This window comes from Buteo buteo, chromosome 4 (genome assembly GCF_964188355.1).
Source record: "Buteo buteo chromosome 4, bButBut1.hap1.1, whole genome shotgun sequence".
Taxonomy (NCBI): Eukaryota; Metazoa; Chordata; class Aves; order Accipitriformes; family Accipitridae; genus Buteo; species Buteo buteo.
In genome coordinates, this window is record NC_134174.1 from 12,896 (window position 1) to 40,126 (window position 27,231).

The 27,231-nt window shown below is 49.6% G+C and overlaps 1 protein-coding gene across 1 annotated transcript; it reads right to left on the reverse strand.

Annotated features, from left to right (window-relative positions):
- Nucleotides 1–1,073: 1,073 nt before the first annotated feature.
- On the reverse strand, nucleotides 1,074–23,009 carry LOC142029644 (hematopoietic lineage cell-specific protein-like). Its single transcript, XM_075024461.1, has 14 exons — nucleotides 22,437–23,009; nucleotides 20,027–20,110; nucleotides 18,072–18,145; nucleotides 17,121–17,250; nucleotides 15,771–15,881; nucleotides 15,049–15,103; nucleotides 11,692–11,802; nucleotides 11,063–11,173; nucleotides 10,356–10,411; nucleotides 7,264–7,333; nucleotides 6,882–7,018; nucleotides 5,546–5,855; nucleotides 4,716–4,787; nucleotides 1,074–4,339 (listed from the first exon to the last, which is right to left on the reverse strand). The coding sequence occupies exons 2-14, from the start codon at nucleotides 20,108–20,110 to the stop codon at nucleotides 4,203–4,205; spliced, it is 1,458 nt and encodes a 485-aa protein (XP_074880562.1). The 5' UTR covers nucleotides 22,437–23,009; the 3' UTR covers nucleotides 1,074–4,202.
- Nucleotides 23,010–27,231: the final 4,222 nt, after the last annotated feature.

Here is a 27,231-nt window from a genome sequence, read left to right on the forward strand (position 1 = left end):
GACTGCCACCCACCTAAGGAGAATCTTGGTGTCTTACAGCTTTTAAAATATAAAGCTTCATAGATACATGGTGCAACACACACAAATACATGGGTTTATCATAGTTTTGGTTATACATATAGCCTCAGCTTATATTTTGGTGATCTAGTCTGCTGAAGACTACTAATAGGAATCCTTCCTCACCCAGAGAGATGGCATTTCTCATCTGCAGATAGAGACAGGTTCCAATTCAATCAACTTCATTTCATTCTTCAGCTGGTTTACCTTTTTCTGGTCTCTCCAACTTCAGCCACGACAGCTACTCTAAAAAGCAAGTGACAGACTTTTCGCTTTTCACAAACACTTACATTATAACAAGGCAAATCGGAGACAACTGAGGCAACCAAAGCCAGATGCCATCAATGACATCCACAGGGGAAGAATGGGTAAGTCGTGTCTCACGTTGCTCCTGGGCACCGCACATGCGCCCGAGCTGACAGCATGAGGTAGGTGCCGGAGCCCGCTCCCGGGAACTGCACGTGCCCAAAGGCTGAGCTGCAGCACCAAACCTTGGTAGCAACCTTGGCAGCAGTGCTACACCTCCCAGCACGCCCCGTGGGCCCACATGGCTCTCTGGCAGCCCCGTGCAGAAAGAATACAACTCCCAACATGCCAGGTGGACCAGCATGGCTGACTGGAAGCATTTCCACCCCCTTGCCAGTCCGGTGTCCACCATCTCTCCTGGTTCGCAAAGTCTGCTCCTGAAAGTGGCGCCTGTAGTTTCTTGATAGCTCATCAATTAGTGTAACAGGCGAGGTTTGTTTCTTGTCGTTGTCTCCATGTTCCCTCAGGTCTGTGTCTCTGTATACTTTGGTTCTGTCTTCCTGCTTTTTCCCTTAGTTTCCCAGCTGACAAGGTCCCTGATCAGATAAGCTTGGTGGAATAAACGTTCTCACCCTCTCACATGCCTTCATCAATTAGTGTGACTGTGGTGGGTTGACCCTGGCTGGGTGCCAGGTGCTCACCAAAGCCGCTCTATCACTCCCCTTCCTCAGCTGGACAGGGGGGAGAAAATATAACAAAAGGCTCGTGGGTCAAGATAAGGACAGTTTAATAAAGTGAAAGCAAAGGTCACGCACGAAAGCAAAGAAAAACAAATGATGTTATTCTCTACTTCCCATCAGCAGGCGATGTCTAGCCACTTCCTGGGAAGCAGGGCTTCAGTACGCGTAGTGGTTGCTCTGGAAGACAAAAATGCCCCCCTTCCGTCTCCCTTTACTTAGCTTTTATATCTGAGCTGACATCATATGGTATGGAATATCTGTTTGGTTAGTTTAGGTCAGCTATCCTGGTTATGTCCGCTCCCAAGATCTTGCCCTGCCCCAGCCTGCCATTGAGGGGGGCGCAAAAATGTTGGAGAGACAGCCTTGATGCTGTGCCAGCATTGCTCAGCAGTAGCCAAAACACTGGTGTGTTATCAACACCTTTATAGCTACTGATGCAGAGCACAGTGCTACGAGGGCTGCTATGGGGAGAATTAACTCCATCTCAGCCAGACCCAATACAGTGACTGACTGGGTTTGGTGGTCAGGTTGGTGTTCTTGTATGTTCTTGTCTATGGCTTTTTCCTTTTCTTATTACCCCCCTTTGTTTTGCATTGAGAAGGGTCCTTGACCAGATATCCTTAAAGGAGCAAATACTCCCCTTCCACATACCCTTACCAACAGCAGCTTCATTTCAACAAGGTTAGAATATCCCTAAGAGCCTGACATATCAGCTAGGCCTCCTCCAAAGCTGAAGCTGTCGGCAAAGTGGCAGTTTGAAAGTTCATCCTGCTCATGGTGATTGATGGGGATGTGAATGTGAATGTGACTGCCCATACCAAGGCACAGGCCTGCAAGAGAGCCCATGGCAGACCTTTGGCAAATCCTTGCTAGTACGACTGTGCAGCTGGCTGAGGTAAAGAATTTAGCTGGGGGAAGGGAGCATCAGGCCACAGCTGCTTTCAAGGCAAGCAAAGAAATAGGCACTGGAGGAGGGAAACCCAAGAGGCTTCTCTGAACTGAGAGAACAGCTTGGGTTAAGCCTCGAGCAAGGACATCCCTGCAGAGGAAACATCTTGATGAAGGATGAAGTGATTGTGGGGAGATCTGGGCTGTGGAGTCAGCAGTGCCAGCACCCAGTGGGTTTGGGGGATCATCTGTGGTGGGTGAACAACTAAATCATATCTAAAGAGAGGGCCTAGAGCCATCAGCTGCTGAGATCCTACATTCCTTAGTGAGACTCTGCACAGGACGGGTAGACATTTGGGATGTTGGTAGGCAGGGAGAAATCTTTGCCAGTGGTGGGAGCCTGAGCAAAGTGGTGGTTGCTGAACAAACCTCCCCCCATCACTACTGTCAGTAGGACAGAAGTGGCCACAGGGGGAGACACCTGCTGCAGACACCAGGCATCCCTGCACAGCAGGGTGCGCCATCCTGCACAGAGGCACACATGGGGGCACCTGGATCTTTATTGTGGCTCTTAGGGAAGATGTCATCAATGGGGTGAAAATGGAGAGGGAAGTCAGGGAAAGAAAGATGCCCATTGTGAGACAGATCTGTTTTCCCTCAGGCCCTCGAGGTTCAGCTTGGCCAACGAATGGGCGGAGGAGAACCCTGCAGGCTTATGCCCAGCTGCTGGGCACTCGCAAGGACTGACTTGAGTCCATGATGAGGGTGGGCTCCTGGAACCACCACGTCTTCCCTCCCTGTCTGCTTTAGTCCTGGCAGGGATCTCTGCCCAGTGCTATGCTCTGGGGTTTTGGTCTGCTGCAGTTATAGGGCTGCACTTCTGTCTGTCCCACTCCTCAGCCATGGCTCAAGGGCCAGCACAGCAATGAGAGGGTGAGTGGCCTTTGGGGCCACCTGTGACCTTTTTTGTCTTACTCTTGTTCCCACAGGGAGAAAATGCTTGTGAGTAGTTTGACTCCCAGGTGGGATTGGTGGGCCCTCTGGCTTACAACTCACTGGTTGTGTTGCTGTTGGCTGGGATCCTGCCTCAGCCACCTTCTCTGAATACAGAGTAAGGAGAGAGGGCACTTCCCAGCCTTGTTCTGATAGCATATGTCCATACATTTCGTATGGTTTGTTCAAACTTTTATGGTTTTAATATTTTGTACCTTCTATGAAAACTGGTTTGCTGCTAGGTGACTGTGCAAGTGAGATTTGATAAATGATCATATTTTAACATTATGGTTGAAACAATAAACAAAGGGTAACCGGGGAGATAATTACAAAGTCTAGTCAAGTGATTAACTAGTAATTATTCATAAGTTTTGCAGTTCTTTGCTCTTATGACTAGATGCTCCTGTACGCTGGATGAGAACAATGTTGAAACTGACCACATGTGACTGAAACTGCGTTAAGCTTCAAGATCAAAGAACAAGGACAAGAATAAAGACTTCAAGGGCAGCCAGCAAGAACTTCAAATGGGTTGGTGGTCACAAAAGCAGCCCTTTGCCTCAAATGGATCCTTCATTGCGCATGATCGGATGTAGGCAGTACTAAGATAATCAGTTGCAATTATTTTTATGTATATGTATACTAATCTGATTAATATGCAATTAGTTATTCTATATAACCTGTTTGTGCTAAAGCTGTGGTATGCACACTAGGTGGAATTATCCCCCATGCATCCAGTGCTGCAATGAAGGATGCCTGCTTTCTAAAACTCCAAAACGAGTCTTAGAGAGTTTCTTTGACCAGCTTTTCGGTATCAAGTGGAAACCCTTCTTGGGAACAAAGGTGAGTTTGGCCATCACAGTGCTCTTTTCCTTGCCCCCTGGGTAGGGTGAGATCCAGGGCTACAGCAACTTAAAAAGATTGCATAGCTTCTGCCTTGACTGATTAAAGTTGGTGTTTCTTTTCTGTGAATTGCCCTGTTGGGAACAGGAATGGACACACTTCTGCTGTGTGGGACATGGGGGACAGCCTAGGTAGAAAAGATGTCTTATATTGCACTCACATGCTGTTAAACCACCCCACCTTTCCCATCTGGAAGTCAACGGGAGCCAAAGTCCTCTTGGGCACAGGATAAAACATTCCCTCAGACACTGCCAGTTTGCTCCTTGGTATTTCTTGCATGTAGACACACCACGCTGAGCCAAATTAAGCTAGTAACACATAAAAGGCTGAAGCAGAGAGGCAAAAGTTTGGAAGGAAGCAGCTTGGATAATGCTGGTTTCACTGCAGAAGCTTCACATAATTTGCTGGAAAGAGGCCTACTTTGCCCCGGCACTGCCCCCGCCACCAGCCTTCATCGACCATCTCAATGTGCGTGATTGTGTCGTCAGGATCAAAAGAAATCTCATCATCTCCATCTGCAAAAATTGTTCAGAAAAGATAGTCACAATGCAAAGATAACCCCAGAGAGAGCTGGTTTTACATCCCTCCTCCCACCCCCCCCAGGAGGAGAATATAGAACAAGCATTCTGATAACCCTCCCCTCAGAGTTCATCTCATCCAACCCCCATCAAACAACACAGATAAAGCAGAGAAAGAGCAAGACTTCACAGATGAAATATGAAGCTTCTCTGTTCCCAAGTCAGGTCTCATTCTGCTTTCCAAGAGGAAGACATTTAAACCACCAAGTCGAAACCTTTTCACCACCGCTGATGATATAAGCCACCATCTCCCTGTCACACCGCCCCAGACAGCTCCCAGTGCCTCTCCCTGCAGCCTGGATGGCAGACCCACCTCCTTGGTAATCATAGAGAGCCACTGCACAGGTCCCAGGGCTCTCCACCTCATAAACATTGCCCGGTTCCCCTGCAGAAGACAGGACAAGCAGATGAGAAAGAGGCTGAAAGCAGTCATATAGATCTGGTCAGTGCCACCCTCCACCCAGCTGTCAGCTTTGGGGTGAATCACATCCAAACCCTATCAACAGGGAGAGGTGTACCATGGCTCAAAGCAAGGCATGACTTCTCTCCCATTCTGCAAAGAGAGAGGTGGGGTCCTGATTCTTCATACTCCTCTCCCAACATAACTCCAGCCTCTCCACTTACCATCTCCAGTACCAGTGAAGCTGTGACAGAAACATCAACAGCAGCCCATGCAGTTTGCTTATGTGCTTGGAGGAAGACTACCCAGCACTCCTCACACCCAGGGGACACCACCAGATCAGGTCTTGTGAGCACCAGCTGTTTGAGCAACAGGCTGAATTAAGAGGGCACCCCCAGGCCACAGTGCAGCACTGGCAGTTGCTTGCCCAGAAGCAGTGCACCAAGAACATCAGTCCAGGTCCAGCTTCCTCAGAGCCCAGGGCAGCCCTCTGGTCCTCCTGCCTCAGTCCTGCTCCAGCAGAATACTTGCTGCCTGGCCCAGCATCCCATGCAGCTGATCTCGCACCTTAGAGCCAGGCAAGGGAGTGGGAGACAACCAAGTCTCTGTCATCATGGGCTGCTACTGTGAACACAGTAGCCTTTAGGATACAAATTCGCTCTGGAGTCGGTCCCCATACATCCAGTGAGGTGAGTGGACAGATACGAGCTCCCCAAGACATGGGCTTTTCCAACAGTACTCACCCAGGTGGGGCTGGCTCTGGCTGGGCTCTTCAGGAAGGATCTCCTCATAGTCCTCACCTCCATCTCCTCCATGGTCATAGTTGGTATCCAGCTTTCCCAAGGGTGCTGGCAGCTCCTCATAGTCAGCACCTCCATTGGTACTGTCACAGTAATCAGAGGGCTCTGGCAGCTCCTCATAGTCTCCACCAACATCCAAACTTTCACTGTAGGTGGGCTGATCCTGGCTGGGGATCTTGCCCAGCTCTTCACCCAGATCTGCCGGCCTCGGTGGCAAAGTGGGTGGCGTTTCCTCATCCTCCCTTTTTGCTTCCTGCCATGAAGTGAGAAAGTGACAGGAAAGTCACTTGCAAAGCATCCACTGCAGGGAGCATTCCCATGACTGCACAGCACCCAACACAAGGGAGCCCCCTCCACTGCAGGGTGCCTTTAGTGCTACCATGACACAAATGGAGCATCATCCTCTGCACAATGGGGAAACAGCTTAGCCATTAGGTCTGTGCTGAACTGGTATCTGGGACTGCTGTGAAGACCCTCGTGGCTCATGTATTTGAACCTCTCTCACGTACTTAGCTACAGCTCACTGTACTGCCACTGAATTGACCCACTCCAAGAGCCCATCTCATGGTGTAAGGTGCTGTGCAGCGCACCACTGGTCCCATCATTGCTGGAAAAAAGTCATCAGATCCCCTCAATCCCTTTGAATGTGATCCAGAGCAATGTCCATTCCCATTCCCAACAGAGCAACTCAGAAAATTTTCTTTCAGCTGAAATCTGTGCCAGCTCACAGAGCAACTCTGTTTTCCTCCAGCTGAAATCTGTTCCAGCTCCCATAAACCTGCCCTAGGGACTGGACACTACCAGGCCTGTAATGACTACAGGCTCTGCAGAAAGTAGCCTCAAAGAGGGAACGTTTCAGGGAGTGCTTTATTGGTGAAACGTTATCTGCACATTGAATGCAGAAACAGCACAATGTAGAAGGATGTCTTGTAAACATGAGGGTTTGGGTGCAATCTCCCATTTGGAAAACCCTGAATGCAGACTGCTGGGATGGCGATACTGGGGAGCTGTGATTGCACTGGCTGTAGAGGCAAGAAGGAGCCTAGGCCAAACCACAGGGGGCCATGGCTGGGTGCAGGCACGTCCTGATCAGTGTGCTGAAAGGGAAAATCCAGTGACAGCTGTGAAGTTCAATGGCAATCCCTGGTAGTTGCAGGGAAGCAGTTTAGGCAAGATGTTACTGTAAAGAGATCAGGTAGAAGGACACGGAGCTGCATGGCCCTGAGGGAAAGTCTACTTCGCAAGCCTTGGAGGACATGGCAAGATGGCCATGGCTCACCTTCCGCCGAGCCGCCTGGCACTCCCGAGCCTGCCGCCTCACCCGGTCCTCCTCTGCCTGCCTTCTGCTCTCCTCCTCTGCTGACTTAGCCATGTTTTCAAATTGTGACCGCAGGCTGCTGGTGCCACTGGAAGCTCCTGTGGAGAAGAGAGCTGATCAAGCCTGCCCAGTGGCTCCCTTCTACCACCCCAAGCATCCAGGAGAAACCCAGACCTCTGCCTCTCCCAGAGGAACCTGCAGTTCAGCCACCTTCTCCTACCCCTCAACACAGGTTAAATCCACATCCCACCACAGCACATGCCTGCCAGTGTGCTGCCACAGAGGGACCACGTGTCCTACAGCTTCCCACCAAGCCCAGCGCTGGTACTCAGTTCTATCTCACCTGCCTCCAGTGGTCTCGTTTTTTCATACGAGGAGGTGGGAGCTGCCATCTCATCAAAGCCAGCAGCACTCTGCAAGAGAAAGTCAATGAAGTGTCCAGCTTGTTAGGCAAGGCCAGTGCTGAGATCCCCTGCTGGGTTTGGCTACTGGTGACTGCAGGCTTTGTTCCCAGTTTTGTCTGTCCTCATCTGTACAACTGCCACAGCCCTGTGGAGGCTGCTGGCTGCAGCCCTGTTCTCCTGATGCCTCCCTGCGCTGTGGGAGTGCCTGCTGCCCTCCAGCCAAAGGCAAGGGCTGCTGCTGTTAGAGGAGTGGTGCTCCAAGGGCTGAAAAGGCTACATGGAGCCAAGCGGAGGAGGCTGCACAGCGGCAAGGCAACTTCTGCATGGGACAGCAAGGCTGGGCATTCAAGGCAGAAGTGCTCACTGGTAACACAGCAAATAGCTGAGTGGATGCCCGGCTGTCTATCACTTCCTGAGGTGCAGGGGCCCGATACATCCGTCCCCTGCACTCCCAGTGGTATGAGGCATGGAAGCATTTCGCTATTGGATGCACAGCTGCAGCTGCCTAACCACTAACAACGTGTGTCCCTTCAGCAGGTTGTTGCCTGCAGTATGTGTATACAGTAGCCTAGACTAGAAAGCATCAAAGTGAAAACGTGTGAACATGTGAGATACCGCTAGCTTTATGAAGTGTGAAGAGATGGCTGAACTGGTAATAGTATCGATGGGATGTTTGCAGCAGAAAGAAAGTGAGATAGAGTGGGTTCATCTACTTTCATGAGAAAACTATTTCATATCAAGAGGAAACTGCAGGTAGGATCCAGGTTTCAGACTAATACAGCTACTTTTAGGGTTCTACCTGCAGGTGTCACCAATGGGCTGGGTGCCTGAGCTCCTACTACAGTCAGCGGAGCCCAGAGAGCAGCTCTGCTCTCCTTAAAGAAAACACAGCTGAGCAGGCAAACAGCACTACAGGCTCAGAACCAGGTCTACACAGACCACAGCAGAGACTTGGACATGTTGTTTATACGACAGCATTTAAATTTAGGAGTCTTAGTGTGAGAGCTGAATCCTACACTTCGTATTCAAAACTTTATCGAAGGGGAGTTAAAATTGCCTGGTGGTATATTGCGCTCTACTCAGCAGCAATGAATTCAGCACTACTCCAGTGTCTAAAAACCAGGCAATCAAGAACTTAGGTACTTGCCCAAATATCCTTATTTTTACCATCTTTGATTATGCTCCAATATTCTCAAAATGCACAAATTCATGTTCCACTTTGAGCTAATAAGAACTGCTTATCCCCTCTCTGCACACTGCTCCTCCAATGACCCACAGCCCTGACTTTTGTACAGCTGCTCATCTGATTTTGCATGCTTTTTCTGCCACATACATGATAGCTTGCCTTTTGACCATGCACCTCCATTTGCTGTTGTTAAATTCATAGACCATGCTAATCTCTTCCATGGGCAGAATGCCATTCCCACTCTGCTACTGGCCCAGCCTACACGTGCAGCATAGAAAGGAACATGCTTCGTGGTTACAGGTATGTGTTTATGTCCTTCCTTGGCTCAGGGCCCTGCAGAAAGGTCCTTATCTGCTTCCTCCAGCTTCAGAGTATGGCGATGTTGGTACTGTACGAGGCACAACACTGTGCCCCTAGCACTGTGCCCAACAGCAGAAAAAGTGTGCCTCAGGGAAGGCACCCTCGCTTCCTCCTCCAAATGCCGCAAAGCCCCACCACCATCCAGGATTCTCATCTTTTAGGTTTTCCCCATCCATGCAGACCATCATCCACTGGCAAGATCCCCTTTCCTGATCAAGCTTGCAGGGTAGCCTGCCAAAGCACAATGTTGATTCAAGTGTCTGAGACACTCTGCATTTTGACTGTATATGAGCCCTTGCCTGGTTTCAGCCCACACAGAAAACTTGAACCAGCGAACTGGATGACCTCTTCTCATGCAAGGTTGATCCCTGCCAATCCCATCCCTGCTGGGTTTTGTTAAGGTTTGCAGGCAGATGACTAGGCTCTGGCCTGAGATTTAGCTAAGTGAACAGACCATAAGAAACTCCTGGACAAGACAGAAAAACCTGCAGAAGGTTAACAAACAAGGTTACAGACAGTGCCATGACGAATGGGCCGATTTCACCAGTAGTTAAGGCGGAATGATATGGGGCCAGTCACTCATACACAAAGCCATACCAGCTGGTGAGTAGCATAAAAGGACAAGGAGCCAGCTACCAGAGAGGCCATAGATCTGCATCAGATACTGGAGAGACCAGGGAGGTCTTCAAGTGGGCTACTTGAGGGACCAAAGATTTAAGCCAGCTTCTGGGAAGCCTTGTTTGTGTGTGGGTGTGACAGCTAACAAACCTTATCCCTTTAGTAAGAACAGCTAGAGGAATGGCAGCCACAGTGATACCACCTTCCTGCTGGAGGCAGTCCAAGGCAACAACCACTCTGTATGCATACTGCTTTCTGCACTATTATCACCTACCAGTCAGTGCCAGGGACCTCACACCAGATGGGCCTTCAGTCTGATCCAGCACCTCTCCTGTCTAAGAGACAGTTCCTGCATGGTGCAATAGCCTGTGGCCTCTCAGACTTCTCACAAGGCTGCACTCTCACAAAATTTCATCTCCAAGGAGCTATCACTGCTCGTCCTAACGGTACTGGTACACACAGGGCCTGTAGGAGTGATGGCAAGCAGCCAGACAGAACACTCCCAGTATCTCAAATGGTACTAGATATCCAGGAGGGCACAGTGTGATGTCCTTAGCAAGCTTTTCACTAGCTCTGCTATTAAATTCTGCCCTAAAAGAAAGCAGGTGTATGACTGTTCAGTCCAAGAGTGGAATGATTCAAAAGCAGCTGAGAACGGAAAAAACTTTTTCTTCCTTGCATTATGGTCACCCCAGGCTGCATTCCTCTGCACCCTCTGGTATTTACACTGGGCCAGTTCCCTCACCCTTGGAATAGTTATGCACTGAGCAGTGGGACCTCATCTCCATCTGGGAAGTCTCTTCTCTTGCAGCAGTGCAGAGCAGTGATTAGCAAGAAGCAATTGCAGGCTGCAGCATGCAGTCTCACCTTATCTACTCTGTCCTTCTGGACTCCGTAACGGCCTCCAAACCCCTTGGCATAGTCTGTATGGAAAAAAAATGAAGCTATTTTATGATGTTTTATATTCTGCGTGCACCTCCGACTTCAGTATGCTATGACCAGCAAAATGAGTTTGCTTTGTCTGCCTCTTATCACATATGGAACTAAATAGAGAAAAATACATGCAGAATGCTCTGGACAGTAGCTTTTAAGACTAATCCTTTATTCCTTTCAGCGAAGTGCACAGGTGTTCAGTGCTATATGCTGGCAAATCTGCTTCCAAGGCACTGGGGTGAGAAGCCAGTCATGCTATTTGAGTGCAATGTGGCCTTGTTCACTGAAGTAAAACATACAGTAGTCAAGCCATTCCTGGAATCTGCTTTGCCTCATCCCCATGTGCTCACCTTTTGAATGAGCTTATGATCAGGAATGTACCTCACAGAGAAAGCACAGTATAATCTGGGAAGCCTGATTCAGGGACTTGCAGTCAATGTACCCCACTGATCCAAGCATGCACCTACTCTGGCAGAGTTTACCCTTGCGCTTTGGGGGTTCACAATGTCCCAGCTGCTCCACAACATGCTATACACATTCAATTTTCAGCAGCTGGATCTCTGTCAAGTATGAACCACTAGCTCTAGGTCCATGTGTGCTCTATGGAAATTGTGCTGCCATGCCTGGCAGCATTGCTGTACCTGTTTGGGATGCATGGGGTTGCATTTCCTCCTGATGGTCCCAGCCAAGGGCACTCTTGTCTTGACGATCCCTCTGCACTCCAAACTTCCCACCAAAGCCCACAGAATAGTCTTCAGCCACAGGGATCCAGATCATGGCATGGAAGAGAACAGGCAAGGGAGGGAAAGAGAAAAGTGGCAGTGCCATGAGCTCAGGTTGTCCTCACAGGGGCAACAGATTTCCCTTCCCAGGACTTGGAGAAAGACATGGAGCAAGGCCAGATTTCCCCACTGGTGGCAGCAGCAATAGCCCTCCCTCCTCCCTGGGACAGTCCACCTGCTATCAGCACCTGCCTGGGCTTCCCCTGTACCCTTCCTTTGGTGCCATGCGCCCAGGAGATCCCTATGCCCATAGAAATCTGCTGCTCCTCTTCATTTAGCCTGAACTTTCTCCAGCAGTCATGCATCGTGCAATGGCTTTCCTCACCTGACCCATTCCCTTGCTGCAAGCAGTGGGCACCCAACAGCTCCCCATAGCTTTTCCACCATTCATGCAGCAGGTTGCAAAAACCCAAGCACAGTACCCCCAGTGGGTATAGTCCCAAGCTCCAGTCCTGACACTGCCTGCTGCATTGCCCCCGCCAGCTCACCTTTCTGAGAGTCGTGCTTCTCTGCCTGGCTCTTGTAGTCAAATCCCACTGCCGCTTTGTCCACCTTATCCTTCTCCACACCATAACGGCCACCAAAGCCCTTGGAGTAATCTGAGATGATGTATGGAATGAAATGCTGCCCTGAGCATGGGGCTGGTGAGGGGAGGGGGTAAAGATGGGGAGCAGCACTGGGGAGGAGCACCAGGGAGGAGGAAGAGCAGCAGCAACAATCGAAAACACTAGAAAAAGCAAGGGGTTTGGAGGGGATAGAATGGATGGCAGGGAGCACCATGAGGGCCACTGAGGATGAGGGCCCATGGGAATGGGTGCACATGGCAAGCATGGGTCATGGCAACAAGAGAACCTGAAGGCCATGGGCTGCAGGAGACACAGCAGGCTGAGAGGGCAAGTGACTTGGGTTTGCATGGCAAGGTTTTGGTAGCCGGGGGGGCAACAGAGGTGGCTTCTGTGAGAAGCTGCTAGAAGCTTCCCCTATGTCCGACAGAGCCAATGCCAGCCAGCTCCAAGACAGACCCACCGCTGGCCAAGGCTGAGCCCATCAGTGAAAGTGGTAGCGCCTCTGGGATAATGTATTGAAGAAGGGAAAAAAAATGTTGCCGGGGCACAAAAACTGCAGCTGCAGAGAGAAGTGAGAACATGTGAGAGAAACAACCCTGCAGACCCCAAGGTCAGCAAAGAAGGAGGGCGAGGAGGTGCTCCAGGCGCTGGAGCAGGGATTCCCCTGCAGCCCCTGGTGAAGACCATGGTGAGGCAGGCTGTCCCCCTGCAGCCCATGGAGGTCCACGGTGGAGGAGATCTCCACCTGCAGCCCGGGGAGGACCCCACACCAGAGCAGGTGGATGCCTGAAGGAGGCTGTGACCCCACGGGAAGCCCACGCTGGAGCAGGCTCCTGGCAGGACCTGCAGATCTGTGGAGAAAGGAGTCCATGGAGCAGGTTTGCTGGCAGGACTTGTGACCCTGTGGGGGACCCATGCTGGAGCAGTCTGTGCCTGAAGGACTGCAGCCTGTGGAAGGGACCCATGCTGGAGCAGTTCATGAAGAACTGCAGCCCATGGGAAGGACTCACGTTGGAGAAGTTAATGCAGGACTGTCTCCTGTGGGAGGGACCCCATGGTGGAGCAGGGGAAGAGTGTGAGGAGTCCTGCCCCCTGAAGAGGAAGGATCAGCAGAGACAACATGTGATGAACTGACCACAACCTCTGTTCCCTGTCCCCCTGCACTGCTGGGTGCAATAGGTAGAGAATTCAGGAGTGAAGCTGTGTGTGGGAAGAAGGGAGGGGTGGGGGGAAGCTGTTTTAAGATTTGGTTTTATTTCTCATTACCCTGCTCTGGTTTGATTGGCAATAAATTAATTTTCCTCAAGTTGAGCCTGTTTTGCCCGTGACGGTAATTGCTGAGTGATCTCTCCCTGTCCTTATCTTGACCCATGATCCTTTTGTTATATTTTCTCTCCCCTGTCTAGCTGAGAGGGGAAGTGATAGAGCAGCTGCGTGGTGCTTAGTCGCTGGCTGGGGTTAAACCATGACAGCAAGGAAGAAAAGTGACATGCCAAGGGCAGCTGGGCAGGCAGTGTGAGCCCAGCCACCCAAGGATGCAAAGCCAAGGCAAGACTTGGGCACCAACAGCCTGGGCATCCACCCACTCACACATCTCCAGAGCAAGGCTTTCAACCTGTGGTCTGCCAGTCTCTGAAAAGGTCTCTAAGTATATTGAGCCGTTGAAAGTACAGAAGAAATGGCAAACTTTTGTTGTACAGCTTACATTTGCTGTAACAGAATCTCAAGTTCTACAAGGAAGCCGCTGACTCCTGGTGCTGCAAAGGCTGAAACCCACATTTCTAGAGACCTGCCCCAGCTCTCCCCCCCAGCTTGTGTCTGGCACACTCGATCATTAATGTGATAGAGGCACAGCACATCTTCCTTATGCCTCCCTTTTTTCCATCTTCTAAACTAGTACTGTATTAACCACTTCAACTGTGTTCAGTTATTCTCTAAGGACTACCTTGCTATTATTGGCTGATGTCCTAAGAAATTTCAGCCTCTATCCTAGCTGCTGGCCGTAGAGAGACACTTTCCTTTCAAGAACCTGGTCTGCCAGCTCTGCCAGCTCCAAATCCTACCCTTCAGAAGGAGTAAATCACAGTTACCTCTCTTTGTTCCCTGACCCTATTCTTACGGGTCTGCATTTCACAGGAATGAGGTGGGGCTTCTCCAGCAACTTCAGCCTTATCAATCCATGAAGATTGTGATCTAGAGAAATATGCATGAAAACATTTTGTATTGAAGAATGGCTCTCTGTTTCATAGAAGCTCAGTCACTTAAGAATGAGTCTGTAAGTCCTAGAAGTTTCTTAAACTTATCTTGATTAAACTATTATTTACCCATTAGGCCATTATGAAATGGAACTTTTAGGATGCTGTTTTCAGCAATTATAGATTTTATGACTGTTACCTTGATGCTGGAGACTCCACTATGGACACATTTTTATGAAAAACAATCCAAACACCTTACCCTATTTCTAATATTTTCATTTTGTCCTGAGAGATTTCTGTGGTTTTACCCAGCCTGATGAATTTCTATGGCTATGATCTAGTATATAATCTCTTATACAGGAATATGTTAATGTAGCACAACTGCATGTGATTCATTAATTTAAGGCCAACCACGAATGCCTCAAAACATCTTCCTTCTTTTATAGTTTCCTCTGAAATGAACACGATTCAGTTCTTTTCTTGGTAATGCAGTATTCCTCACATTTATCTGAAACAGTAACAGACCTTGCCCTCTCATCTTCTCTTGGTTGCAAAATATTTAAAATACCTTTAGTTTCAGTTCTTGCAATGTTCTTAATGAATATTGCTGCTTGTATGTACGTGTCAAAGTTTGGTTGAATCATCTCCAGAATTCTGCAAAAGTTTGGGTGCTGTATAAGCTTTTGTTTCCATATCCATTGTTGTACCTTCTGTTCTATGCTGCTTTTTCAGAAATCACTTCTTATGTCCTACAGTGCTTGGGTTCCCTCTGGAGCAGTTGCTCAGAAGGACTTTTAGAGGATATACATGGGGGTGTGTGTGGGGGGGGTGTCTTCTCTGTTCAGCCATGACGTGGTTTCCGCCAAAGCAAAACACAGAGACAAGAGGAATGCACAACAGAAGGGTGGTGATAGGACAGCAGAGAATGGGGCCGTAAGGGTGACTGACTGGGAACAGGAATCTGAAAAAAGTGACAGGAGGGGGATAATAAAGGAGACTGTGCCACAGCAGACAGCACAGGATATTGGGAGCAGAAGAGAAGCTGGGCAAAGTGTCAAGGGGCCATGCGTACACATGGACTTGCCTTTCTGGGACGAGTGTTTCTCCACCTCACCCTTGTATTCAAAGCCCAGTGCTGACTGGAAAAAGAAGGGGAGGAATGTCAGTTGTCCTGAGGGCCAAGCCAGGTCTCACCCACCCTCCCTCCCCCAGGGTCTGGGCTGGGACCCTGCTCCCTGCCTTACGCTGCAACATGCAGGTGCCTGGCCCCTCCTCGGCTGGTAGAGGCCTCCTCAGCCTCTCACACCACCCCTGCTGTCCATGTGGCAGTGTGCCCAGGAATGGGCCCTCAAAAAAGCCCATGCACTCCAGGTAAGAGGGCCACAATCCTGAGGCCACACCCTGTCATGATGCAAGGCAGCTGGGCAGCATCTCACACCAGGATGTGCATGGGAGGGACGGCATCCTGCTGTCCCCATCCAGTCCCGCCAGGGCCAGTCACTGTGCATGGCACAGCTTGGGGGTTTGGAGATGTAAAACACCACAGCCCCCAAAACAAACACAGAACAGTGCAAGCATGCAGAGAGTTAACCTTCACAAGTGCCCTGCAATTTGTCATCAGTCATCGTCCTGCACACAGGAGGTGAGCTGCATGCTTCAGTGGAGACCATGGTGCATGGCATACCTAGACCTGCACCCACCAGCACTTTGAAAACTGCAGCCAAAATCCTAAGATAGCACAGTATTTTACAGGCAGCACTGAGCACAGGCCGCAAGCACATATTTCAGCTGCCCTGTCCAACACACCTTGTCAGCTCGGTCCCGCTGGACTCCGTACTTCCCCCCAAAGCCCTGGGCTGCATCCGTCTGCGAGGAGTGCTTCCCAACATCAGCAATGTACTCGTGGCCCACTGCGCACTGAAAAGAGAGACGGCATGACATGAGCACCTGCGGTCAGACTGGCAGGGTGGACAGAGACATAGGCACCACACAGCTGCTCTGCCCCACGGCTGAGATGCTTGCGGCCGTGAGGTGACAGGTCCAAACTGACTGTGCTGGTGGTGGTGATGCCTTCCGCAGAGCCTTTGCCAGTACCAGCTCTGCTCTGAGACCTGTGATGCAGCTTCAAGGGCAGCTACCCGACATAACCGGCCCCACTGCCAGCTCATCATGCAAACTGTGGGATGCTGAATATCTGCTGCTCCTGAATGCCAGTGGATTGGTAGATACTCACACGAGGAAACTGAGGAGAAAAGGACAGATAGGCATGCACAACTGAAAACCCACAGGCAGCAGGTCTGGCACCTGCTCCCTATATTCTGTGTCTGAGAGTGAGGGTCAGCAGACCTGGCTGGGATCACCCTTTATGCCTACTACAGGCTAGGCCAGGGTCCCGCTGCTCCCTGCTGGAGGCAGTGTGGCCAGGTATTGCACACACTCCTCAGGAGAAGGGCCAGAGGCTGAATGCTTGCAACATCCTGGTAAGACTGGATGAAGGCCGAAGAGTTGCTCAACAAAAACATCCTCACTCTGCTCCGGCAGAAGGGTCTGAGCGTGGCTGCTCCATTTTGGCCTCCTGGAAATGTCTGTTTCTCCCCCTGCCATCCTGGTATCAGGCACACCCACAGTGACCCCATATATTGAATACTACTGCAATCTTACCATCTCACTTCTGAAAAAAAAGAAGTATCAAATGCTGAAAGGTACAGGAAGAAGCGTGATGATGATTATCAGAAAACATAAACCAGGTTTGATGTGAGAACTGAGAATATGAACTAGGGCTTCATCCTGGGGAGATGTGACAGAGGTCTGTAATGGAGAATGTGAGGAGGGAATTATTATTCATTAGTTCTCCAAGCACAAGCAGGGAGGCACCTAATTTAATTCTTATGCAGCGGGTTTGAAATAAGCCACAGAAAGTCCTTCTTCAAAGCAAAGGGGAGTGTTGCAAGGAAGTTGCAGAGGCAAGTTATACAAATGGGTTCAAACAGATCCTGGAGACAGATTATGGTCTGGCTAGGTATGTGTGAATCTGTGCAGCCCTGCTAGCTCTCCATTCTCTCCCTCTAGGGTCAGGCCAGGAAACAGGGATGTTCCTTCCTTTATGAGAAAAAGCCTGTTCCACTGAGGCTCAAGGAAGCCCTCTACAACGGTTACCTTATCCATTCGGTCCCGCTCTGTTCCAAATTTGCCCCCATAGCCATAGGAGGCCTTGGGGCCAGTCTCCAGCTCCTTCTTCTTGATGACGTCATGCTCCTCTGACACCTTGGTCCTCAGCTGGTGGATGCTGGTGAGACAGAGAGAGTCAGGGCAAGTCCCCGTGAGATCGCACAGGCCCCCACTCAGGGCTATACCCCGTCCTCAATGGGAGCCCACGCTTTCCTTTTTGTGTGCGCTGCACCAGCCCCACTGTGCAGGGCAGTACTGGGATGTACCGAGGGAGCTGCTGGATAGGGTCAGCTTCGGACAGGGAAGGAGCAGAAAGTCTTTGCCACAGGGACAGCCGCCGTCTGGAGGTACTTGAAAGCTAACCCCTCGCAGCATCACAGGCGGCCGGCGAATGTTGCCTCTGGTGCAACACCCACAGCTCAAGCCCAGAGCCTGCACGCAGCCGGCAGAGCCCCAGCCGGGCAGCCCGCAGCCGCCCGGGGCGGGGGAGGGCAGCGCGGCCCCGAGGCGCTCCTCGCCCGGGGTGAGGTCTCCACTCCCCTGCCGCCCCGCTGCCTGCCGGGGCCGGAGGTGCACCCCACGCGGGGAGCCCCAGCAGAGGGGCCGCGGGGGACGAGCCCGAGGGCAGCCGCCAGGCAGCCCGCGCCGCCCGCAAAGCTCTCTCCCCGCGCCCCACGGCAGGGTGGCCCAGTCCCCGCCCCCATCCCCCCGGGCCGCTCCGGCCCCGCCGCGGCCCCGCTGCGCACCGACCCCCTTCTTTGGCTGGCTTCGGCCGGCGCTGCCGCTTCCCCCTCACGGAACCGGGACCGGGACCGGGACCGGGACCCGGCCGCGGTAACGGCCCGCCCGCAGGTCCCGGTCCCCAGACGCCCGTCGGAGCCGCAGCGCGGCCCGGGCCGCCCGCCCACCGCCCCTCGCGCCCCGCCGGGCCGCACTCACTCGATGTGCTCGGCGCGTCCGGAGCCCTCGACGGTTTTGGCTCCCCAGCGCTGCTCCTTCTCGGAGATGTCGTTCTGCAGAGCGAACCGCAGCCGTCAGCGGTCGGCGGGGCCCGCCCGCCCCCCAGAAACGGGGCTCTGCCCCCCGCCCCGGGCGCCGCGCTCCCGGAGGACGGCGCTCGGTGCAGCTCCGCCGGGCCAGGCCGGGCCCCGAGCGAGCCCGGACGTCCCGGGCAGAGCGAAGAGACGAGGACGGCTCCCGGGCGCGGGCGGGAAGCGGGCGGCGGGCAAGGCCCAGCGGGGACGGCCGGGGCCCGGGCGCCCCATCCCGACCGGCAGCGGCCTGCAGGGCCGGGCGCCCGGGGCCGGCGGGCCCGCGGGGACAGGGCGCGGGGCTGCGGGGAGCCCCGTCCCTCCTCCTCAGGGAGCAGCTAGCGAACAGAAATGCTGCGGAAACCCGTCGTTTGGGAAAAGACTGGAAGAGCGCTGAAGTGAGCGCTTCGCTCAAGGTCTGCTGCTCTGCCTCAGCTTTGTTCCAACAGCACTTGTTTTGTCTTCTTTTTGGAAGGTCTGAAAGTGTATTTGATAAATTGAAGGCTCGATAAACACTTACCTAGTAGAAGGTAAAGCTAAAAATATGTACATACAAAACAGAATTTAAAAAAATAATACAAAGCCTTATTCTGTTGAGGGTTATTTTAAATGCTTCCACAAAGAGAAGAAATGAAGTAAAAACAAGAAAATAATTTTGACAGCCTAGGATTTTCTTTAAGCATTAATAATTTGGAACTTTGAGGAGGGGACTTGCTTTTCTGCCCCAAACTAGAATTTCTTACAGGAAATAACTAGGCAAGAGTGAACCTCAAAAACATAGGACTCTTGCGTAACGGAAGAGGCTGTCCAGCAAGAAATGTATCTTGCAAAGGAAACCAGAATCTCAGCAGAGCTCAGAGAGACCTGTGGCTGTAAAGCATGGCTGCCGCTCCTTGGCACCAGAAGGAGCAGGACTTCTGCTGTGCTATGTGCTCCTAAGAAGTTTAGAAAAAGGGTATGAAGAATGACATGTCAAAGTCTTGAGATAGTAAAGGACTGTCGAGGTTAACCAAATACAGGAGACAAAGCAGTGCAGGAAAGTCTTGTGATGCCAAATCAGTGGGTGATAAAATTATAAATGAAGGTTAGTGTTAATAAGTACAAAAGGAAGGCATATGGAAAAAAAAATACACTGAATTATATCTGCACAACAATGGTTCCAAAATATTTACCATTCAGGAAGAAGTACGAAATATGGAATTATGTGCGATTATGTAGAAGAGTAGCAAATACAGAATTGGCCGAAAAGCCGAAGTGTGAGTGACTTACTAGGAAAGGAATAGAGAATCAAATAGAAAATGAAAATCATGACACTGTGTGAATGCATGGGGTTCCCACACCTCACCTAGAGAACTGGACTGCATAGAAAACAAGACTATTCAGAGGCATGGAGGTGCATCTGCACAGGGTGACCATAAATAGAGTGGGATTCTTCTGTCTGGAAAAAATGAGGGCAATGCTGGAATCCTGTAAATTCCAAACAGTGTGGGAAAGAGAAAATGCAAGTCTTTGCTATTTCTTGTAACGTAAGTTGTGGGGAGGACTCGGTGAAGTTACCAGGGAGCAGGTTTAAAAGAAACTGAATATTCTATACTCCTTAAGTGCTACTACTTGTAGTCAGATGTGGGGTACACTGATGTAGGAAGTTCTGGAGACATAGATATGGGTCAGAAATGGCTTAGACAGATGACCTGGCAGTACCTGTGAGGGGTTGGTGAGACTTGGCTGATCCTGCACAGCCAGCGGTGCTGCATGCCATGCCTCACCCCAAGTCCCGGTTGAGTTGACCAGCATATGCCTAGGGCCAGTGAACCCTTTACAGCACCACCACCAATATTACGGATTACCACACCAGACACTCACCACGAAATCAGGGTCAGTGTCCCAGTCGTCTCCCTGAGCCTCAACCTTCACGGACACGTCATGTCCCACGACTGCTTTCCACATCTGCACAAGGAGGACACGGTATCACCCAGAGCTTGGCATGTGGGTACTGCTGGCTCAGGGCCATGGGCACATCAGACCACAGCAGTCATAAGCATAACTCGGGCTGGAAGGGACCCTTGCAGGCCATCTGCCCTGCTGAACTCTCTGTCCCTCATACAGCACAGGGCACCCCAGAATAGCTGCTCTTGAGCCCCAGCACCTCTTCCAGCAAAACACACAGGGATTTTAAGTGTAAACCACACTTGTCTTCATGCACATAGATTCTACAGTTAAAATGCACACCTTATTTTAATGTAAATTAGTGCTAGCATCCAACTACCAGATTCTGCTTTTCCAACATAGATTAATTTTCTGTGCTGTGGGAGACTGTTCCCTGCTTTAAGCTCCCTTCTGTTAAGCACAGTCACGGCACACCACCAGAGGCTGTGGCTTGCTCTGCCACCATGATACAACACTTATCTACCTGAGGTCGGACTCCTCAATTCTCTTGTCTGTTTTCCAACCTTTTAATCACTGCCTAGTGTGCTAGGGAAGGTTCACAGAAAAGCTGTACGCTGGTCTGACAGTGCTGGTACAGTACACTGTATGGTGTTTAGGTCTGTTATATGGTAAAAACAGGAAATGGAGCTAAAATAATTAAGTGTTCAGGGCTGAAAAGGCTGAAGCTGCGGTAGTAAGGCTTGTACAGGCTGTCCAAGGAGGCCTGGAGGAAGTGATGGGCCCAGGAAGAGGAAGTTAAAGTAATGTGAAATCTAAAACTCCTGCATTTCATTTTCAAGGTGACTGTGAAAAAAGGTGACGAAAAAGCGCCTCCCAAACAACACAGTTTTTACAAAATGAGAGGCAGAAGAAAGATTACATGGCTTGCCTGCCCCCATACAACAGAGCAATCATTCTCAGCAGAGCTCTCATGTCCTACCACCTATTACTGCCTGTGGTGTTGAGGAGCCCCAAATTGTTCTTACTGTTGCCCAAAGCAGCTTTCCACTGGGGCAGAAAGACTGAACAGAATGTGCAGCAAAGACTGGGCTGCTGGGCCATGTTTCACACCACTGCAAACATCACATAAACCTGTGAACAAACCAACAGGAGGGAAGAGAACAGCTTTGCGGTGGATCCTCATTTAACAGCACACTTTTATTATGTGCTTCTCAACAGCACTAATTCCACAGTCCCACAACCATACAGTAGCCTACAAACTCGCCCCAAAAGCCCAGGAGAGTTGCTTTCTGTGCAAGCAAAATGTTTATGCTGAACAAGTAATTAATTGTACAACACAAAAAGCTGTTAAGTGAATAATAACCTTCCAGTTCAGCACAGTGCAGTGTTCAGTTCAGCCTCACGCTGCCCTTACCAATTGTCTAGAGAATCAGCACTCTAAAACCAGGGAGCAAAGACAACAGAAACTAAAAGAGCACAGAAGGGATGAGTCTTTCTTTTGTTAAACAAAAGCCAGATGGTTAGCTAAGGGAGAGGATTTAGGACCAAGGCAGATTTACTGTGAAGATCTGGCTTTAGGCCTTCCCCAGGATGTCTCAGGGGGAAGGAAAAAAAAAAATTGTCTTACTCCGGAACACAGCAGCTCTGTGACATACTCTGCTGTGCTTGTATGCGCTGACGGTAATCTTATGACAAACTCAATATAGCTAACTGCAAATAGAAGCAGGGGAAGCAGGAAGGCACATGTGGAACAACATAGCACAATCTAACAATACCTTTCATCTCCTTTTCCCCTCCCTAATTTATTAGCATCTCTCACTCCAAAGATTTTTAAAGTTTGTGCCTCATTTTTGTTAATGATAAGACAGCAGCAATAACCAGCTATCACAGGGCTGTTCAACAGGGCAGCTGATTTGAGCAGCTAGCTCAAATGCAAGTTGTTCAGGGTTTTAAATACTGCTGTAACTGGTTCTTGACCACCTACTCTCCAAAGCCACCCACCATGCAACTTGGGAACCATGACAAAGCACAGACTGTAATCACACCACAAGGCTCCAGACATCCTCTATAAAGACGAGTATCAGCCAGAGTAGGATCTCAACCCTTTAGTTTGACCCATTTTTTCCCCCTTGAAAACATTCATTACAGCACAAATATGGGCCTACTACACTTAGCACAGTCATGCTAGTTGATTTGGAAACATTGTTCTTTAGAGCCGCAAATAAAAAGCAACAACAATGACCAAAGAACAGATCAAGAAGCAAATGCCCAGCGCTATCAACTCACACAAACTGGGTCAGGAAGGAGTTGTCTGCCCACCAAAACCCGACATTTTGTTGTTGTTGTTTCTCACTTTCCACTCCCAAAACCCACTCAGTTTTCTTACCTTAAAGGGCTCACCAGCTCCTGCTGGCAAACTGGCTGATTTTTGCTCAGGCACCTGTTGCTAGCGGCAGCTTTTGGACTGCTGTGTGTTCTGAGTTCCTGTTTTAACTTCAGCTATCTTCACTTCCTCTGTCCCAGCCCCCAACTCACTGCTCAAGTCCTGAGTCCCAGAACGTGCCCTAGTGCGCTGCAGTTCCCTTGCATGCTGCCAGTGCTCTGGGACACGGACAACGCATGTACCCAGGATACAAATTGCGGACTCTGTGAATAGCGCTTGATGGGGTGCAGTTAAATTTCTTCATGTGCAAAACCGGATTGTGATCTCCATTTTCATCTCTTCCAAAAAAACATTATGTCATAAAAGTAAAAAAAAGTTAAAAGGCTGAAGCCCCTGGGCTTGACAATTACAATGAGATCTGAAGAAGGCAAGCTACTGCTTACAGAAATTGCTATGAAATTTGACTCAGTACTTTACAGCACAATTAGAAATGTTTATAAACACACAGACATACACACACATACACATATATATACATACATATATGAAAACTCTTCCATTAAAAAAAAAAAAAGCAAATAGCTTGAACTAGGAAGATGGAAAGCATGTAGTTAAAGAATCCTAAGCACTTACAGATCAAACTCTTTGCTGCAAGAGTACATTGGTACACTGCTTACTGGTGGGAAGTGCACAATTTTGGAATGAGTAGCGTGACTCACACTAGTTTGACACTAGATAAACATCTCAAACCAAAATAACTTCCTTTCTGAATGAGTCAAGTGAAGCAAGAAAAGCTCCTAGAATAGTCACTTCCATTTGACATAATGACAAGATATATAGGGCTTAGAATAGAATAGAGTAGAATAGTTCAGTTAGAAGGGACCTACAGCGATCATCTAGTCCAACTGCCTGACCACTTCAGGGCTGACCAAAAGTTAAAGCATGTTGTTAAGGGCATTATCCAAATGCCTCTTAAACACTGACAGGCATGGGGCATCGACCACCTCTCCAAGAATCATCTTCCAGTGTGTGACCACCCCCTTGGTAAAGAAATGTTTCCACACTTGTCCCACATGACATCCTCATCTCTAAATTGGAGAGACATGGATTGGATGGGTGGACCACTCGGTGGATAAGGAATTGGCTGGATGGTCACACTCAAAGACTTGCGGTCAAGAGCTCAATGTCCAAGTGGAGGGCAGTGACGAGTGGTGTTCCTCAAGGGTCAGTATTGTGACTGGTGCTGTTTAACAACTTTGTCAGTGACATGGACAGTGGGATTGAGCGCACCCTCAGCAAGTCTGCCAACGACACCAAGTTGTGTGGTGCGGTCGACACACTAGAGGGAAGGGATGCCATCCAGAGGGACTTTGACAGGCTTGAGAGATGGGCCCATGCAAACCTCATGAAATTCAACAAGGCCAAGTGCAAGGTCCTGCACATGGGTTGGGGCAATCCCAAGCACTAATACAGGCCGGGCGATGAGTGGATTGAGAGCAGCCCTGTGGGGAAGGACTTGGGCGTGTTGGTGGATGAAAAACTGAATATGAGCCAGCAATGTGTGCTCACAGCCCAGAAAGCCAACCGTATCCTGGGCTGTATCACAAGAAGAGTGGCCAGCAGGCCGAGGGAGGTGATTCTTCCCCTCTACTCTGCTCTTGTGAGACCCCACCTGGAGTACTGCGTTCAGCTCTGGGGCCCCCAGCATAAGAAGGACATGGACCTGTTGGATGCTGTGAGGGACAGTATCAAAAACCTTATTAAAATCCAGAAAAACTACATCCACCACCTTCCCTTGATCCACTAGGTGGGTGACCTTATCACAGAAGGTTACCAACTTAGTTAAACAGGACTTTCCCTTTGTGAACCCACATTGACTATGCCTAGTGATTGCATTGTTCTTTAAATGTCTTTCAATAGTACCCACTATGATCTTCTCCATAATTTTTCCAGGAACTGAGGTTAGACTAACAGGTCTGTAGTTTCCTGGGTCTTCCCTCACACCCTTTTTGTAAACTGGAATAATACTGGCTAGCTTCCAGTCAGGGGGCACCTCCCCAGATCCCCAAGACCTTTGGTACATGATCGAGAGGGGTCCTGCCATAACATCCGCTAGCTCCTTCAGTACTCTGGGGTGAATCCCATCAGGCCCCATGGGCTTGTGAACATTCAGCTGATATAGCTGGTCCCTTACAATTTCAGTGTCCATAAATGGAAAATCACTGCTCCTGTACTCGTGGTCCTCTGACTCAGGGAACTGGGCAGCCCAATGTCTATCAATATAATTGACTGAGGCAAAAAAGCATTGAGTGCCTCTGCTTTTTCTTCATCCCTATTAGTCACGTGACCATCTTCAACAAGGATCACTCCAATGCTTTCTTTAGACCATCTCTTGCTATTAACGTACTTTAAAAAGCCTTTCTTGTTGTCTGACACAACACTAACCAGTTTCAACTCTGAGATGGTGTTTCACATCTTCTCCCTGCATATGCGAACCACGTCTCTACTATTTCTGCAAAGCCTGTCCTCACTTCCAGAGATTGTACAATTCCTTTTTCCTCTGGAGCTCCACGAGGAGTTCTGTGTTCAGCTAAGCTGGTCTTCTGCCCTGCTTGCTTGACTTTTGACACAGTGGAATTGCCTGCTCCTGTGCTTCTAAAAAGTGCTTAAAAACTGACCAGCACTTGCTGACTCCTAAGCCCTCAAAAGCAGATTCCCTGGGGACACTGCTAAGTAGTTCCCTGAATAGCTTAAAGTTTGCTCTCTTGAAATCCAGGCTAGCAACTCTGCAGACCTCTTTTCTCATTACCTCAAAAATTTTAAACTCAGCCATTTCATGATCACTGCGGGCAAGACGGACACTTACCATCACATCTTCCGTGAGCCCTTCTCTATTGACAAACAAGTCTAGGAGGGCATCTTTCCTAGCTGGCTCACTGAGTACTTGTGACAAGAAGTTATCTTCCACAAACTTCAGGAATTTCCCAGACTTGCTCATCACGGCAATGTAGACTTCCCAGCTGATGTCTGGGAAGTTGAAATCTCCCATAAGGACAAGGGCTACTGATTCAGAGATTTCTCCTAATTGCCTAGAGAATTAGTGCTATCAGTGCTATCCTGGCTGGGCAATAGATAGTAGACACCCAGTATGACATCTGCTTTGTTTTCTATCCTCCTAATCCTCACCCAGAGGCTCTCAACCACGTCATCCCTAACTGTAAGGGCTGTACAGTCAAACCTCTCCCTTACATATAGTGTGACTCCAACACGCCTGCCCTGCCTAGCCCTCCTGAACAGCCTGTAGCCCTCCATCCCAGCACTCCAGTTGTGGAACTCATTCCACCAAGTCTCACTAATACCAATGATAACATAGCTCTGGGAACTGACCAAGGCTTCCAGTTCATCCTGCTTGTTTCTCATACTGCATGCATTGGTGTACAAGTATTTCAGATGTGCTCCTAAGCCCTCAGTGCTCCCTGCAGCAGTGTAGATGCTCCCATAGCATTGCCACCTTCAGGTGATGCCATGCTAACCCTTGGCTTACCTTCAGCTCTCCTGTTGGTATCCCCTTCCCCTCTCTGATTCTAGTTTAAAGCCCTCTCAATGAGTCCCAGCAGTTTACAAGCAAAGATGTGTTTCCCTGCATCAGGACAGGTGGATCCCATCAGGCCCCAGCATACCTTGTGTTTTAAAGACTCTCCCATGGTTATAAAAAATGAAGTTCTGGTGGAGGCATCAGTCCTGGAGCCAAGTATTGATGTCTTGGGCACACCTGTTTCTTCCAATATCTCTCTCCATTGCTGGGAGGATTAAGGAAAACACAACCAACTAATAATGTTCTTGTTACAACATTATTAGTACCCACATGAAAGAGCCGGTGTGGGTAATGGTCTGAAGGCTGTACTAAGCTTGTCAGTCATCTGGTGACATCCCTGATTTGGGCTGTAGGGAGGCAGCAAACTTCCCTGAAAAGAGGGTGTGGTCTGTGAATGGGTGCCTCAGGCGGAGTCAGCTGTGACAGTAATTCACTGTCGTTTCTTCTCAGCACTGATCTTAATGCAGCTCTTGTTGCAAGGGGTCAGTTGATCTGACTTTGGTGAGAGTACTTGCATAGGTTCCTCCTCTTCTATCTCATCACGCGCTTTGTCTACCATACCCAGAGCCTCATACCTATTCTGTAAAGGTAGCTGAGAAGGTAAGGAGGGGTTCCTCTTACAGTTCCATGCAGTAACCTGCTTCCACTCCTCCCTTATCCCTTGTAACGCTGCCTTCCTCCTGACACAGAAATAGATCCTGGACCTGCCTTGGTAGTGGCCATGCTGAATTGGCTTGTGTGTACCAGAGATGGCAGAGTACAGCTCCATTGGTCAATCTCCTTCTCAGACTCTATTGCAGATAGATCAAAAAACTAGGCAAGACACGTACATCAGAGAAGAAACAAAAAGGCGACATGTTTGAAACAGGAAACATCAGCTAAAATGTCACATCTTTCATTAGGTCAAGCCACAAAGCTGTTAGGTCAGACTATGATTATCAGATCAGGAGTTCCTTCTGAGGTTTTATTTTATTTATTTATATATTTAATCTAAGCTGTAATTGTTCCATCTGAAAGTATGAAATATTTACATGTATCTGAACCAGCAGAAGCTTGTCTTATTTCAGCTCAAGAAAACCTGCATCATGGACTTTAAGGAAACATACGTTGTTCATAATTCTTGCTCCCATGAAATACAGTGGAAACATTATCTTCAGTCTTACAATACCCCATTACTAGCTTTTGTTCTAATGGTGGTGGTGG